Here is a 16,687-nt window from a genome sequence, read left to right on the forward strand (position 1 = left end):
TTGTTTCTACTTTGTATTCTTTTATTGCTGTATTTATATTATTACCTTCTTATTTGTCCTCGCCAGTATTCCACCCGACACATAGGGGCCCATCCATAGTCCTTGCTTCTGTACGTAATAAACTTTTCCTTTGTGAATAGTTTTGGTTATTTTTTTTTAAATCCAAACAGAAAATTTAAAAACAAAGTCATCCACACTTTCTATAAGGCGGTGTTTATTTTTTACAGATTATAATAAGGCTACAGAGTGTTAAAAAATTGATCTCGCAAAATACAATAAGCGCCTTTTTGGAGATTATTTGATGACATGAAAGTATTGGATTTATGTACAAAAAAAATGAGTCGGTCACCAGTGCTAAAAACTACTTTCAAAAAAAACAAGACGCACATTAAAAAAAATATTATAAACTTAAAACTTAACAGCAAAAAAATAGAAAAAAATGAAAAAAAAACGAGATAAAATGGAAAATTTCTCATAAAACGGGCCGATATGATATTAAATATGAAACTTGGTATAAGGGATAATAAAACGAAAAACTTAAAAAAAATTCAACCATTTTTTTAAAATTTAAATTGCTCATTTAAAAATAATTTATGCTTTTTACGTAACAAAACCAACAACATTCGATTAAAACTAAAACCACTTTGATAGAAATGCTTTACAAAAATACATTTAAAACTGATCTAAAAATCAAATTAATTGAAAAAGGATTCCCTAAAAAAGCACTTGGCTGTTAAAAGATACTCTTGTAACCACACTAAAATCCGTAATATATGAAAACAAAAAACACTCAAATATGAATTTGCAACAATAAAAATAAAAGGCACCAATTTCATTTTTACAAAAATAAAATTCTTAAAAAATAGAACAAAAAATTTGAAAATTCAAAATTTCAAGAACCGATCTATTATAATAAGAAGATTTAAAAAGCAAATTCCCTGAATTTTAATATGTGTAACTCATTTTAGTAGCCAAATTAAACAAAATGCATTTTTCCCGCATGTAATACCTATTTGTTAACCTAATATTAGTTTGTTATTGAGTAAGGATAGTTTAAAACTAAACAATTTAAAGGCAAGCACGCTATTGGACTTCAGCGTTTATTTTTTCACTCAAAAAAGGCAAATTCTCTCACTTCTCTCAAATCCAGGTCATGTTATTATCAACATTTTCGGTTTTCACGTTATTAAGCATACTCTCAACGTCGAATTCCGTATCTTGCAGGCAAGGGACTAGATCGCCCCCATCCAGCCCCGGGACGTTATTTTGTCCCGGCACATTCGTTACGTTTCCGGTCGCAAAGTCAACGTTCGAGGCGGGTAAGTTGTCGAGAAAGTCGGGAAACCGGGGATTACCCGGATTGTTGTTGTTGTTATGCTGTTGTTGTTGCTGTTGCTGTTGTGTGTTTGTTGGTACGAGGTGTGATTGTTGTTGTTGGTTGTTGAGAACGCGTCGCCCTGCGTCGCCTAATAACGTCATAGAGAATTAACATAACTTAAAAATTAATATTCACAAAATTTTAAAATATAAAATTAAAAAAAAACAAATATCTCTAGTTCGAAACCCACCTGTGTCCATCTCCTCCACATTCCCGAGATAGTCCTCTGGAGTCCTTGGAAGACTATAGTTGCTTCCCATCCCTACTCCGCTGTCAAGACTCGCATCTCTTTGATGAAAGGAGGAACCGTTTGCTCCAAGAAAAGGATCCATTCCGTTGTTGTTCATTTGCTAAAAAAGTTAATATAAAGATTTGTTTCAAAAATTAAAAATTTAACGAAAAATTCATTTTAAATTGAAAAAATAGTTATTAAATTCAATACAGCATACTTAAGCTTAACAACTACTGGCTTAAATACTAAGTTATAAGTAATAATTTTGTATTTATTTTTAATATATATATAGTATGAGTCCAAACCTGTTTCATAATCTGTCTTCTTAGCATTTCTTTCTCTTGAACAAGATGTTTTAACATACTTTGTTGTTGGGGTAACATCGATGTATTCCTATTCTGGTCCATCTGGTTCACCTTTGAAATAAATTGTTTAAAATACATTACAAAAATTAAAAAAAAAATATAAATCAATTAAGCATAAATATTAAATAGTTAGATAAATACCATAACAGAATATAAATAAAATAACAACAAATAGTTTAATAAAATATTTTATTCCAAAATGTCCTAGAAAGTTATACTAAAATAAGAACAATGTGTTTTTTCTATATTTACAATTGAAGTATATTCTTCATGTTTCCATTTACAATTAATGTTTAACAGACAAGGGGCAAATGTAAACATATCACCGTGTGAAAATAATGAAATTAAAATATAAGCTTAGGTGGTCAATGACATTTGGTTATGCCTTATATAACCCCAGTCCATGGTGCATAATATAACATTGGACTAAAACTACATAAACAAAATAAAACATAAAAATATAAGACAGTCAGTTTTGTATAGTAAACATAACGGTTTTTAAAATACAAGTGCCTGTAATAATGACATGACCTATTTTTTTGCATATTTTATAACAAAAAAGTGCTAAATTTGCAATAACTGATATTTATTTACCTTCATTAGCTGTTGTTGGAGTTGAGAATTATTATTTTGTTGGTTTCCTGAAGTTGTGGGTAAATCTGAAATAAAAAAAAATTGATCAGCAATCAAAATAATGGTTGGTTTAATGATTAGAGTGTTAAGTATAAGCATTGCTTCAGCGTGGGAAAAACATTACAAAAAAGGTAAAAAATGTAATCCAAAAAAAAGAGAAAAAATCACATTTTTTGATTAAGCTTTGCATTAAAAGTTGTACTAGCACTTTACACCCCCTTTTAAATATAGATAAATAAAAAAAATAAACACCTCCGTTGTATTGAAATAAAAAAATATATATATTTTACTTATTTATTGTAAATTTAATGTTTTTTTTTTAAAATAAACACACTTGATTTATAAACTCAACCTCGTATTAGCATACTATATATAACCATATATGCGCAAACAAGCATTTAACTTTGACAAACAACATAAAACTTTACAGCGTTTCACTACATATTGTTTAGCAATATTTTTTTTGAAATGCACAAGTTTAAACTTTAAATACACTAGCTGTGTGCATAAAAAAATTGTTCATAAAAAAATTTGCCCTAAAAGTATGTTTTTGGGTTTCGGTAAAAAAAGTAAAATTTTATTTCGTTTTAAAATTTTGTTTTGTATTTCAAAATCAACCAAAAAAAAACTGTTTTTTTTTTACTTTACTTAATAATATTGCTGTTAAATAGGTATATACGCATATAGCACACGCGCATATTAAACATACAAATATATCGTTCAGTAAACAACAACGAACTCTCAACATACGAGTTCAGTTCAACCGCTCGCTATACAATAAAGGTAACATGACCAGCGCATATGTTGTAGTGCTTTTTACAATAACTAGCTAGTTAAATATTAACCGATACCGGAAAAAAACATTTACGAGAGCCAACCTTGGTTTTGGCTTAGGTGATTGGTTAAAATATGTCACGTGACTAATCACCAGAAAGAGTTTTTAGTAACGATGTAAAAATAATATTTTTATTAAACTTTATTTTACAGGCCTACTCATTTTATTCTTTTGAGAATTATTCACAATTCTAATAAACAAAAATAATATATAGAACAATGTGTATGTTATAACATAACAACAGTTTTTTCACGGTGGCTAAACAGCAAAGTCAAGATAAATCAACTCACAATCTTTCCAAATACCATAAATCGAATTACATTACCCACGCACAGCCAACATAGAGAAGCAGTGTTCACACACAATGTTAATCAGCAAATCTTATCGTACACCCGTATACTAATTCGCATATAAACGCTTAAACGTGCAGTAGAGCGAGACTGCTCAAAACAAGAAAATATTCGAAAAACAAGTAAATATACTTCATTAAAAGTTCAATTTTTGCTTAATAATAGTACCAAAAAACTCATAAAATGAACATTGTAAACACTTGATTGGTCATACAATTGTGAAAGTACTATTTTAGGGTGAATTATTTAAACTAACTTTAAGACATTTGCTTCACTAATTTATTAACCTTGAATTGACGAATAAAGAATTTAAAGTGTTATGTAAATGTGTGATAAGAGGTGGTCGACATCAAAAGCAATTTGATTAATTATGGTTCAAACATAGATAAATGAAAAAATATTAATAATAATTTAATCATATATTTGAACTTAATATGAAAAGTATGACGATCCTACTACGTCAAAACCGCTACAAAAATTACGTCAAATGCACAGAAATACCCGCAAAAAATTAGAACTTTAAATGGTTAATTAAAAAAGTTAATAACTTTCTGTCGAAATTATCTTAACTTTTCGTCAAAGCCACAATTATAACAACCTAATCCCTATAATAATAAAGTTCGAGTTATTAAGTGAAATAATATCCAGATTTATAGAACAGGTGTACGAGTTAAAAGTTCAGTAAAATCTTTTTGAAATTGCGGATAAATCGAATTAATTAAAAACGTATTTAAATGACTTAAAACCATAGTTTAAATTTATATTGGATTATTATAATTACCAGTTACCAAGATTCATTTATTAAATTTATTAATTTATTTGCCAAATATATTGAACAACTGCATATAATTATCAACTGCATATAAATATATTAACCCAATAAGTACTGTATAAGATTTGTATTATTCGCTATATTTTTTAAAATTTTGGTTTCTTTTATTTATCCTCGACGTGAGAAGACGCACAATAACAAACCCCCCAATTCCCAAAAGATAGATTACAAATGTAATTGCTTTTCGCATTTGTCGTTTCCTCATTACGTCATCTTAGCCACGATCAAATTTATAGTGGCAATAATTAAATGCAACCTAATACGAGTTTAGAAGCAATATAAAAATAGTTTAAAAATTGAATGTTGCAAAATGATATCATTGCATTAGGTTGGTATATTTAAAATCTATTTAATGTCCATTTAACCTAAGCGTATTAAAAAACTCGCTATTTTATATTAAATAATATTTAGGAATTTAACTTTTTTAGTTATAAACGGATGGGGTCAAATCGTTGTTAACTAAACAGAAGTCTTTTATAATTTTAATTGAACCTAATTTAATTAGCCACCAAACTGGAATAAAGGAACGCTTTGAGTAATGCCAGACACTAAAGGGTAAACCAAATTATTTTTTTGGGGGGGCGTATTGGTTACTTTTAGTTACTAACTTTTTTTCTTTTTTTTTTCTTTACCTTAAAATTATAATTTTAAAATATTTTAATATAAAATGGGTTAAACGTGATCGTGTATATTTTGCATTGCCATACAGTGTTATAACATAATGTATTTATTGCATACAATGCAATAGTGTATTTAATTTGCAATTGTTTTGCAAACATCCATTAAAATCTACAGACCAATTCATATGAAAAATAAGTAGGGGTAAAACAGGTTTAAAAGGACCGCACAAAAATATGATTTGCAAACTTGATATCGAATTCGCAAAAAAACACACAGACACTAACCATACGAGCGCCTTAAACATTTGTTAAGCCCTTAATAAGGCATGGCAAGATCGACAAGCAAATCTGTTGGGTTGTTACACACGGGTACCTTACAACATACAGAGTAGTGTAAAATACAGGCCTACTTCGGCCCGGCAATAGACTGGTTTCCGGCGTTTTGTTTAGCTCGTGCTCGTTTCAAGTACTTTCTAGCGTCGCATTCGCTAAACGAGTGCAGATAACCTTCGCAGTTTAACCGTCAGTTAACCGCACGTTTGCTTATGCACTTGGCCGCTGATTTTCCCGGCGATAAAGTTAACCAGAACGACCGATTCGATTTTTTTTACATTTTTAAAACACGTTTTTTTTTCAAGAATTGTCGTGAGTCTTATTCTAGGGATTCTAATTTTTTTGTTCACAATCGCAGAGCCATCGTATCGCATACAGAACAATGCTTTTACTGCAGTATTAAATGCAGTTTTATCAAGTTTTTGAATTTACTAGTCATGTATTTTTGTTAACTTAAAAACCAAATTTATTTTGCACAAACAATAAAAAGCGTTTAAAAAAGTAAAAATACTGATTCAAAATATAATTGACAGACTTATTGCTATTTATAATACATTTATAAAACCAAAGGTGTATTTGGGCCTCCAATCCGATGCTAAATTACAATATTTAAGTTTCAATTCTACTAAAAATAAACGTCAAAAACAAATCTAAAGTCTAAATACGTGGAATTATAATCACACAACGAAAAAATTATAAGCTCCGAATTTGTATATCGTATTTAAACATAATTTATAAGACCACAATAACAAAATAATACTAGAAAAAAACGCAACTTTCACGGTAATTTTTTTGTAAAATTTGCATATTAGGCCTTTTTTTGAATTAAAATCTGCCAAACTATTGACTCGTAAAAAAACAAAGTGTATTTTAACCGATTTATATATAGCTCTAAAAAGGTGATTTTCCATAAACCAAAGTCATAGTGACTTTGCAATAACAACATAACAAAGAAACTCGAAATTTATAAACAACATAAAATAATTCGACCAAAAAAATTGTTTATATATTTTTAATCAACAAACGCGGTGATAAGTGACCTGACAAATCGATACGAGATTATTAAAAACCGATCGTTAATCAACATTACGAATCCCTTTGATGACGTCATCCTCTTCCGGTTTCGGTCGCCGGATTTCAAATATTGAACTGGAATAAAATTTCAGTTATTTCGCCCGGAATCAAATTCGAAGATAGCGTGGCGCCGCTACGACAATAATGACGTCACGTTTAGGGTCACGTGATCAAATTTAAGTAGTGTCGTATAACGCAGAGAGTGATGTGATTTAAAAGTTATGCAACATTAGATCGTACCTGTTTGTTTAGGTTAAATTTAGAAATTTTTGTAATTCCCTTAACCTGAATGTTTAATGATTAAAATGTCAGCAATGTTTGAACTTGGAATATTTTCTGTTGGAAGAAAGTGAATGTGTAGGCGGAACTAACTTAAAAGGTTCTGTTTACTTTTGCCTACAAAATTTAGCCACTACAATACGGATAAATTTACCCGTGGCTGTTAAGAAAAAAATGTGACACAAACTAGAAAACTATGATGCAAATTTTTTTGTGGGAATTCTTGGGTAAAAATTTTTTTTGTTGTGAATGAGAAATTTTTGTACAAGAAAGGTATTTTTAAGGCAAAAAAATTTTATGTACATGCCTCAACCAAATAAGGGAGGAAAATGAATATATTGTTGTCGAAAAACCGAATGTTGATATTTTTTTGGAAACGGGTCACAAAAACAACAAAACAGTTCAATAAAACCACTTTCAAACGTGGCCAAAGTTTTAATGACCAAAAACAAACCAAAATACACAAAAACAACCCAATTTTTCTCGCAACTGAAAAGCGAAAACAAGTCATAAAAAACGGCAGCAACCGCTAATTGGAATAAACCTTCACGCAAGAAAGGGCACGATATAATAATCAGTTTGCATTTAACCTTGGCGTCAAAATTCTCTAGTATTCGTGCCCACAGGCACATACAACTAACTATATAACACTAGGATAGAAAAACTATCGGATATAATACGGTCACACTGCGACCAAAAGTCCTTAAAATGCATTCTTATTATTATGATTACAGGCTATATCGCGAATTCAATAACCTGCACTTAGATGACCATCCGAGTCGAGGCATTGACGTAGGCAAAGGCACTCTCTGACGTCATATCGAGTATTTTTCGATAGTAATTATTAAGGTCTCACATAAACTTGTTGATTTATTTTAAAAACAAAAACACAATGCATATTTTAATGACAAAACAATTTAATTTAAAACAGAAGGCATTGGACCAACAAAAATACATTTATAAAAGTGGCCACCCATTTGTTACAAAGGCCTATTAAAGTTATTTATAAAAAATGGTAAGCATAAGGATAAATTTTATGGTCAATACCAAAAAAAAAAAAACAATTTAAAAAAAAAATTACATTATATATGTTTTTGTATAAATTTATAAACGCATTTTTTAGTTTTTTTTAAAAAAACTCGTTAAGTAGTGAGTTGTCATATGCAAAATATTACCATTTTAGGGACGTTTTAGTACGGGTTCTCAATATTAACAAAACACACATAGAAATGTTTATTTTATCAAAACTCTTTAAGATAACAGCATCAAAATTACCCAAAACCTACGGAACGCAACTAACAATAGCAAACCAAATATATTCGTTTAATTAAGCATTAACACAAAGACGACTGGAATCGTTCACAACCCTAGAAAATACTACAATTACTAGTTGGAAGTTAGCGATTAGTATTTCAAAAACGCAGTACAACTTAATCCTTTATGAGTTGAACTTAAATATAATGTTATTGTTATTGTAACGGATCGTGTTTGAAAAACATAGAGTTTTCTAATCCGATTTAAAACTTTAATAATATCCCTAGCACCAGAACATAATAACTTACATGTAAGAACTAAACGGTTCACCAAAAACAAATATGGTAACAAAGGAACTGAAAACTATTTTTACAGTGTACACCTGTTTAATTAGATATTATTTGAGCTGGGAAATTTTACTTGCAAATAACACACCTAAGAAAAATCAATCTTGCAAAAACGTTGGTTGACATATACATAATGGACCTAATATTTAAATAGACTTATTAATTAAATATGTGTACTATAATCATCAAACTTGTTAATGAACAAATTTAGTTACTTTATTTTTTTTCTCGATAGCAAAAAAATTTCAACCTTAGTAACAAAATTAAAATAATATTCGTAAACATAACTCATTTTTCTAGTCCACGCCTTATGAATTATATAACAAACATACTTTAAATAAGACCCTAAAAAGTCAATGTTTCTAAAGTAAGCAAACTCAAACAAGAATATAACACATTTGAATTCAACTACAACTTGACTTACTTTGCAATCTAGGATCCACCCAACTTGTTGTTTTGGTTTGGTGGTTGATGAAGTAAATTTCACCCTGGGGAGTACTTGCTTGCTCCCACTCTGCTGGGAGGGGTTGCAAGGAGATCTAAATATCAACAATATGTTTACGAGAAACTCCTAAAATTCTGAGAATTAAAAAAAAAATTGAAACTACATCAGCTTGCAGGTTGCTGTTTATCATCGGAGATTGAGGGTGGCCACTAGGAGGTGGTAAAGTCTGCAAAGCAGCAAGTTGGGATTGGCGATGTTGTTTGAGGATGGGAAGTCGTGGGTCCTCCCAAGTTGTGGTTTGATTGTTGTGACTAAAAAAATAATTGTAAATAAATTTAAAATTACTTAATTGGGCTACAAAAATCGCAAGTTAAATGTAAAGTTTAAATGATGTGTCAGCTGTAAAGACAGTTAATGTTACTTTTAATATTAACTAACTTATGGATCTCCAAAAGAAGTATGCTAGTAACTTTAGTATGTTTTAAATAAGGGTTGAAATTTTTTTAGCTTTATAAATTTTCAGACATATTTGGTACTGAACTGAGTGAAATTAATAAATTAAAAAGTTCATTTTGGGATTTAAGTGAAACAAATCTCAAGGAATCAATTTACGAAGTTGCAAATACAAAGACGATTCTATAAACAAAACCCAAACTAAACAAACCGATAAAAAGCAAATAGGTAAATGGTAAAAAAATAGGGGACGCGAAAGCGATCAAAACATTTTGAAATAGAAGAACGACTGAAGCAAAGCGCTTAGGTTTTGTGAATAAAACAAAACACGCGTTGTCTTAAATTAGCGAGTGAAATACGAGTTGGTGGCATGGTAAAGCGGTTAGCGTTCTTATACAGCACTAAAACACACGGGGGCGACGAGTGCGTCGTAAAAAATCGTCGAGGCGTAATAACTACTCTTTGCCGTGTTATAATGTGATCTGTGCACAAAAGGCCCGCGCGCACGATCACACGCGCCCGCGTGCGCTTGACGAAAAGCACACGGACTTGCTTTTGTGGCCATTGAAACAACACCGTTGTTATATACGATTGTGAAAACAATTCACGGGAAACTTTTATCATTTTATGGAGTAACGACGCTGTTACTTTTTTTTTCTTTTAACCGACTGCTTTTACACAAACAAAAATTATCGCTTTAAAGTAACATTGTCATGCACTTCTCGCTAAACCAAACTTTGAAATCGTATTCAGCCGAGTAAGCACCGTAACGCATTTCTAGGAATCGCCAGTAAAGTTTTTATCAGTTGGGCGATTTTATTGGGTGTTGGCTACTTTACGAACATAAAAATTGTGCAAACAACACTACAAAGCAAAACTCTGTACAACGAATTCATTTACTTCAAAAATACGCTAAAAAAAACTATTTTTAATTGTGGAACAAAGTTTTTTAAAGTCAATTATTCATCAAAAAAACGAATTTATACGAACAGCTATTTTATATTAAAATCCCACATAAACAAATTATAAACCCAATATTAACAATAATTTTCATTGATACTGTATACAAAATAAGACTATCAGTACCATAGTACACACTGGTAGTACCAGTTTCACAAATCAGATAACCTAATAAACTTATTTTGGGCATGAAATTTGGGCAACATTAGTGAATAAAACATACAGAAATAAGGCAAAACGGCATAATCACATGTACATGATATCATAAAAAATTATCTTAAAGTTGGACTACACAATACAAGATACATGATGTCCTTAGGCTATAAGGTGTTTAAATAGCCTATATATTACCTGTATCATATTTTCAGTACCTTTATCCCAACAGTGCAAATATACATTGTTGTTTTTTAAATAACGCTCAATTAACAAAACTATATTATTTGTTAATAATGTAGTTAAAAAAGGAACTATTTCCTACTAAACAATTTTCATGCTTTTATAAGAGATTAAAAAACAACCAAACTTATTAAAATAACAATGTGGTGATACAAAATTGCAAGTAGCAAAGACAGTTCATTTAATCCCAAATCAAAACAACATTTACATAATCTTAACAATAATTTACAAAATAATCTCTTTAAATTAATCTGATTACAAAATTTTATAAGGACAATAGGAAGTTGTTCTTTTTCTAATCACTTCCTAAAACACTTGAAGTTTTCTACTTTCTAATGTGTTATTGGAAGGATTGTCATGTTAACAAGTTCAAAAAAACATGCAACAAAATTGAGCTATTAACTTCTATTTAGAAAATTACAGATAACTATTATGGATAATTACAAACCCAGAATTTATAGGCTATTAATAAATATGTGCAATATTATTAAAACATAACTAAGTAGATAAAACCATTTACAGCCTTATAAAGGTTTGTTCAATCATGCATTTATTTAAATCTATAGGCTACTTTTTTAAGTCTATATTTACTTTACAGTACATGAATACCTTTTATCTTTATACTTGAATCTTAATTTTTTTACTACTAAGTGTATCACATAAAACAAATTTTTCTAACATTTCTAACTTACTTCATAAAATACTGCTGCCCGTCAGGGGTTTTAGCTACTGACCAGCCATGAGGAAGAGGCATGTCAGGGGGAATATCTGACACCTTTAATTGAAGACTGGCTGCATCCATCAGCTGTAAACTGGCGGGGGAGGATTTTGAACGACTATGCACAACCTAGAAAATAAAAAGTAAGCCTAATGAATTTATAGAAATAAACTCAGCAATTTTCTTTACTCAAATAGTCCAGTATCACAAATATACTAAAAATACACATTACAAATTATTATAAACTTTCAATCAAATAAAAATAAACCTGTGGCATTTGAAGACTGTGACTTCTTTGAAATTGTTGTCGAACTTGACGCTGTGCTGGTGAGAGAGGAAATTTGTGGTTTATGTTTCCATTCATTGGACTGCCTGATGGAATACCAGGGGAGCCTACACCTGATCCATTGTTATTGTTTGTGTTTGTGGCTATTCCTGCAACTGATGATGTGTGAGACGCATTGGAATCTGAACTTGAACTCCGAGAGTGATTAATCTGCATCGGTGTTGAAGAAATACTTAAACCTCCCATGGATTGTGAATGACCGTGGTGATAATGTGCAGAGTGCCTTGGTTTGTCCGGTTGCACAAAAAATGACTTCGGTAAATTTCTGGCCTTCATTGGCAAGGATTTTGTCTTATAATTTGGATTCATAACAGTGTTGAAAAGTGCTTCAAGTTCAGATGCTGAGTCTTGCCTGACGTGAATGATTTGATTGTGGCCACTAGGACCTTTGGTAATAGTCGTCTGCGTCACATTTTCAGATTCATCTATATCCATTTTTTTATTTTTAGTAAAAAAATATTTTTTATAAACAGCTGGACAGCCTAAAAAACAAGTACAATTTTATTTAGTTTAAAAGTAATATGGTATTACTTCGTTAGTCAAAACAACCTGACACCTAACGTGTACTAAAATCTGACGATGTTTAGCTGTTCATCATTGATCATTCACCAGTCTGCCAGTTTACCAACGTTCTAAATTCAGACTAGCAACCTGTGACCTGTAAGTGACGAACGAAACTATAAGACTATCTATCTATCTATTTTGTATTAAACAGCTTCAAAAATTACTCGAATACTGTGTGTTCTATCTACTATTACAACACACCGATATTATAACAATAAAAGTATTAATTTCGCAATTTACAGAAACAAAATCACATTACTATGACTGACTCCCTCGTCCACTCACAATTCTCTCTTAACGAAAATAACAAAAAAAGAGTGACGTCAGGTGTTCATGACCAACAGTCTCGCTTGATTAATTGATGTTTTGTTTTTCGTTTTTTTACAGATATCTATTAACATGTCAAGATTTTTTGCGTAATATAAGCAAAGCGTTCAAAGTATTAAGTTAAATCTGAGTTTTATAACAAAAGTATTACAAAAAAAAAAAAACAGCACATTTATCAAATTAGAAAGACAAAATTTGTTTGTCGAAAAAGTTAAAAAAATGTTTTTACTTCATGTTTTTTACTTACAGGTTGTAAGATCATTGCTTTAAAGCAAATCTTTTTTGTGAAATGATTTACTTTTTAGCAAAAAATATTAAGTTAAATCAACTATATTTTTTGTTAAATAAATTTCTCCTTTATTCTTTTTTTCACTTGTTTTAAGGTTATTTTTAATTAAATATATTAAGAACTAGAATATCTAATTTTAATAAAAATTATCAAATATTTTTTGTTAAAACAATTAACTGATATTTTTTAAATTTATCGCCTCTAACAACATCTTAAAAAATCACGCACAAATTCTTAATATTCGTTCGTGTTACCTGTAAGATAGTTTTTTAAGAATGTGGGTAACAGTTCAATTGGTCTTTTAAAAACATTTGTAAATTAATGTATTATGTTGTATTTACAAAAACGTCAGTTTATCATTTGTTTAACAATTTATTCGTATTTTTAGACTTTAAAAATTTTCATGGCTTATTTTTTAACAAAATAAAATTTAGGATAAAAAAGTGACTACCCTCTAAAAAGCTTGCGTTGATTTAAAGTCTTGCACTAAACAATAATTTTTTTTATGCTATTTGAAAAATGTATTTAAATATTTGAACTTAAATTAAATATTAATTTTAAATCTCTTGTGAACACTTTTTTTTTTCTAATTTCTTAAAAGTTTCAACTCTATTTTCTACTTGTTTATATTTTGCCGGTCACGGTCGGACGATTTCAGATTTGTTTGCTCTGTTCCTCTGTAGAAATAATTTTAAAGCATTTTTTAGTTTTTCAGTTATTTAATTATTAAAAATGGGAAATACAAATACAATTAAAAGCCATATCGACCATGGGCAAAAGACAGGTGTCTGTCAACTAGCTTCGATGAATTTAAACGAGGTAAAGTACAGCCAAGCAGGCAATTTAATTAACTATTTTTACTCTTTTTATTTTTTTTGTAAAAATGTTTGTTAATATCCAATTAAAATGTTTCAGTTTCCACCTGAGCTGTTAAAACTAGTACGAAATCTTCGTACTTTGGATTTACAGGATAACAAAATAAGAGCAATGCCAGAAATAATTGGAAATTTTGCTCTTCTTAAAACTCTTAATTTAAGCAACAACAGATTAAGTAAGTTTGAAACAAATTTGTCATTTACACATATAAACTGTATAAATAAATTAATAATTTTTAAGTTTTTAAATGCAGATGTTTATTTATTAATTTTACAGTTTTCAAAAAAAAATTTATCTTTCTTTCAGTTCTTAAATAAATTATTGCTTTTATAAATTGCTAAATATATAAAGATCAAATCCTTTATTAACCCTAACTCAAAAACTGCTAAGATATTATAATTTTTTAATCTAGATATTATAATGTGATATTTTGTAAGTTTTGTGGTTCTCACATTTGTTTTATATATGCTTGTTTTTTTTTAGATATGCTGTGTCCCAGTCTTTGTAAATTATTAAAACTTGAATCTTTAATAGTAACAAACAATTTAATTTCATCAATTCCAACTGGATTTCACCAATGCAAAAACTTAAAGCATATCAATTTTAGTCGCAATAAACTAAAAACAATTTCGGAAGATTTTTTGAAGTTAAAACATTTAGATGATTTAGATTTGTCACAAAATCAAATTAAGGAAATTCCTGATTTTATTCAAACTTTATCAGCACTAGAATTAAATCTTAACAAAAATCAGGTTACTTAACTTTGATTACTGTATATAATTCATATGTTAGCTAAATTATTTCTATTAGGAGTTAGTAACATTATAAGACTTTGTTAATTTCTACCTTATAGAGTGCATTTTAATCTATGCACTATGGTCACAACTTGCAACTAATATGTCCTTATACTTATTTACCAAAAAAAAATAGTATTTTAAAGCCCCTTAAGTTAAACATTAAATCAACCAAGCTTATATTAATCATAACAGTAAAAAAAATTATAAAACTTATATAAAGTCTTATTTTAAAACTGAATTTTTAAAAAAATTTTTTTTAGATTGCAAGTTTACCTGAATCACTTTCAAAATGTCCTCGATTAAAAGTTTTTCGAGTTGAAGAAAATTGTGTTTCTCTTAATGAAATTTCTTCAAAGATTTTAACTGACTCAAAAATCTCTTTGGTGGCCTATGATGGAAATTTATTTAGTCAAAAAGAATTTCAAGGAATAAATGGTTATGATCAGGTAAGCATACACTTATTAATTTTTTATTATTTATTAATCTTTGTTACGATTTAAGTTTTTTATATAACTTAATTATGGTTAATAAATTTTAATTGGTATTTATACGAAAATATCTTTATACTTATTAAATTTTGTGCAAAGTATGGGTACTTTGCCTTTTTTACTTTTGTTTCAATGTGTTAATTAACCCACATTATTTTATTTTACAGTATATGGAAAGATATACAGCAACTAAGAAAAAGTTTGATTAAAATATATTACAAGATTTGTAATTTTTATATTAACTAAAGTTAGTTTTATTTTTGTGAAGAGCAATAAAATAAGTAACTGATTTAATTTTTGTAAAAATTAATTAATTTATTTAACAATAATTAACCACAACCTTTTATTTGTTTTTGTCGTATTGTTATGTATATACCCTGGTTTGAAAGATGTTTTAAATAATGTGGTGCATAATTTTATCCAGAATGTATTGTTGTACTTTTAATGTAGTTTATTGTGTTATATTTTTTATTAATAAAAATCTTTAAACCAGGGCATAACTAGCAAGTTAAAAGTGGTACTTGTTTTTATAATACATTTATAAATGTAATAGGCAATAATACTCAATTGAATATTTTTCTATAACACACTTCCAGTTAGCAGAGTTTTTTTAAAATGCTTGTTTTTATTTTATATGTATTATTTCTTTCTATGTCGTAACAAAATAAAACAACTAAATTTAGTGATTTATTTAATTTTTTGTTCGGCATTTTAATTAACAATTAAAACAAAACTTTTTTTCGGGGATAAAAAGTTCAACTAGAAATAAAAGTAACCGTTGTGTTGTGTCAGTCACAAATTGTTACATTTCGTATTTATAAAAAAATTCAAGAATTTTTGATACGGGAACTTCACGAACATCTGTTTTTGATGGCTGGGGCTATTGCCATGCTGGTTTATTGTTTTATCTGTTAATTATTGTTTATATTTAAGTTTTAGTGTAACGGACGCGTTTTTACCAATTAATTAAACTGTTTAAACGGTTACATAAATCGTATGATTAGGCTGTTCTTAGCATACTTTTAGCTTTCAATTTTAATATTTTAACTAAACATTGTTTTGCTTTGCTTTCTGAGTAAATCTTATTGTCCGCCTTTGTGGGGTAGTGTTAAGAAGTTTCTTTTTTTAGAGGGTGCTTAACAACCTGTAACGTATACTGGATTGAATGGGTCAATTCCTGCTATTTATAACTCTCTTCTCACCAAACCCATCGGCCTAATCTGACCTAATTCAATTTAATTTGTTTTGACTATTAGATTCATATAATTTATTTAAGGATCTCTATTACTTTCGCACGGCCGAATTTAACAAGGCGTTATAATCTAAGTATGGCAATTGTTCAACCAGACATTAAAAATTACTTGAAATATGTTTTAATGAGTATAACTAAGTCCACTTTACGAGGCAGATGTGTTAATGGGTAAACTGAATAGGTGAGGGTTAGGGTAAGGGTTTAATTTATGCAACCTCTTTGTTTAATTACATGTGCCGCATTT

At 29.1% G+C, this 16,687-nt stretch overlaps 2 protein-coding genes across 2 annotated transcripts; one reads left to right on the top strand and one right to left on the bottom strand.

Annotated features, from left to right (window-relative positions):
- Positions 1–209: 209 nt before the first annotated feature.
- Positions 210–12,328, bottom strand: LOC145744118 (transcriptional coactivator YAP1-like). Its single transcript, XM_082562229.1, has 8 exons — positions 11,773–12,328; positions 11,479–11,633; positions 9,141–9,288; positions 8,957–9,071; positions 2,570–2,634; positions 1,916–2,026; positions 1,569–1,728; positions 210–1,466 (listed from the first exon to the last, which is right to left on the bottom strand). Exons 1-8 carry the CDS (start codon positions 12,283–12,285, stop codon positions 1,141–1,143), a joined length of 1,593 nt encoding a protein of 530 aa, XP_082418355.1. The 5' UTR covers positions 12,286–12,328; the 3' UTR covers positions 210–1,140.
- Positions 12,329–13,685: 1,357 nt separating this feature from the next.
- Positions 13,686–15,729, top strand: LOC145743265 (leucine-rich repeat-containing protein 57-like). Its single transcript, XM_082561188.1, has 5 exons — positions 13,686–13,849; positions 13,946–14,081; positions 14,390–14,658; positions 14,964–15,149; positions 15,359–15,729. The coding sequence occupies exons 1-5, from the start codon at positions 13,763–13,765 to the stop codon at positions 15,398–15,400; spliced, it is 720 nt and encodes a 239-aa protein (XP_082417314.1). The 5' UTR covers positions 13,686–13,762; the 3' UTR covers positions 15,401–15,729.
- The last annotated feature ends 958 nt before the right edge of the window (positions 15,730–16,687 follow it).

The sequence above is a fragment of the Corella eumyota genome, chromosome 2 (assembly GCF_963082875.1).
Source record: "Corella eumyota chromosome 2, kaCorEumy4.1, whole genome shotgun sequence".
In the NCBI taxonomy this organism is placed as follows: Eukaryota; Metazoa; Chordata; class Ascidiacea; order Phlebobranchia; family Corellidae; genus Corella; species Corella eumyota.

Coding starts and splice junctions, on each gene's coding strand:
- LOC145744118 (XM_082562229.1), bottom strand. CDS start 12,285: ATGGATATAGATGAATCTGAAAATGTGACGCAGACGACTATTACCAAA. Junction 9,072..9,140: donor ACAGCAACCTGCAAGCTGAT/GTAGTTTCAATT, acceptor GTTGATATTTAG/ATCTCCTTGCAACCCCTCCC. Junction 2,635..8,956: donor GGTGGATCCTAGATTGCAAA/GTAAGTCAAGTT, acceptor TTTTTATTTCAG/ATTTACCCACAACTTCAGGA.
- LOC145743265 (XM_082561188.1), top strand. CDS start 13,763: ATGGGAAATACAAATACAATTAAAAGCCATATCGACCATGGGCAAAAG. Junction 14,082..14,389: donor TTTAAGCAACAACAGATTAA/GTAAGTTTGAAA, acceptor GTTTTTTTTTAG/ATATGCTGTGTCCCAGTCTT. Junction 14,659..14,963: donor TAAATCTTAACAAAAATCAG/GTTACTTAACTT, acceptor AATTTTTTTTAG/ATTGCAAGTTTACCTGAATC.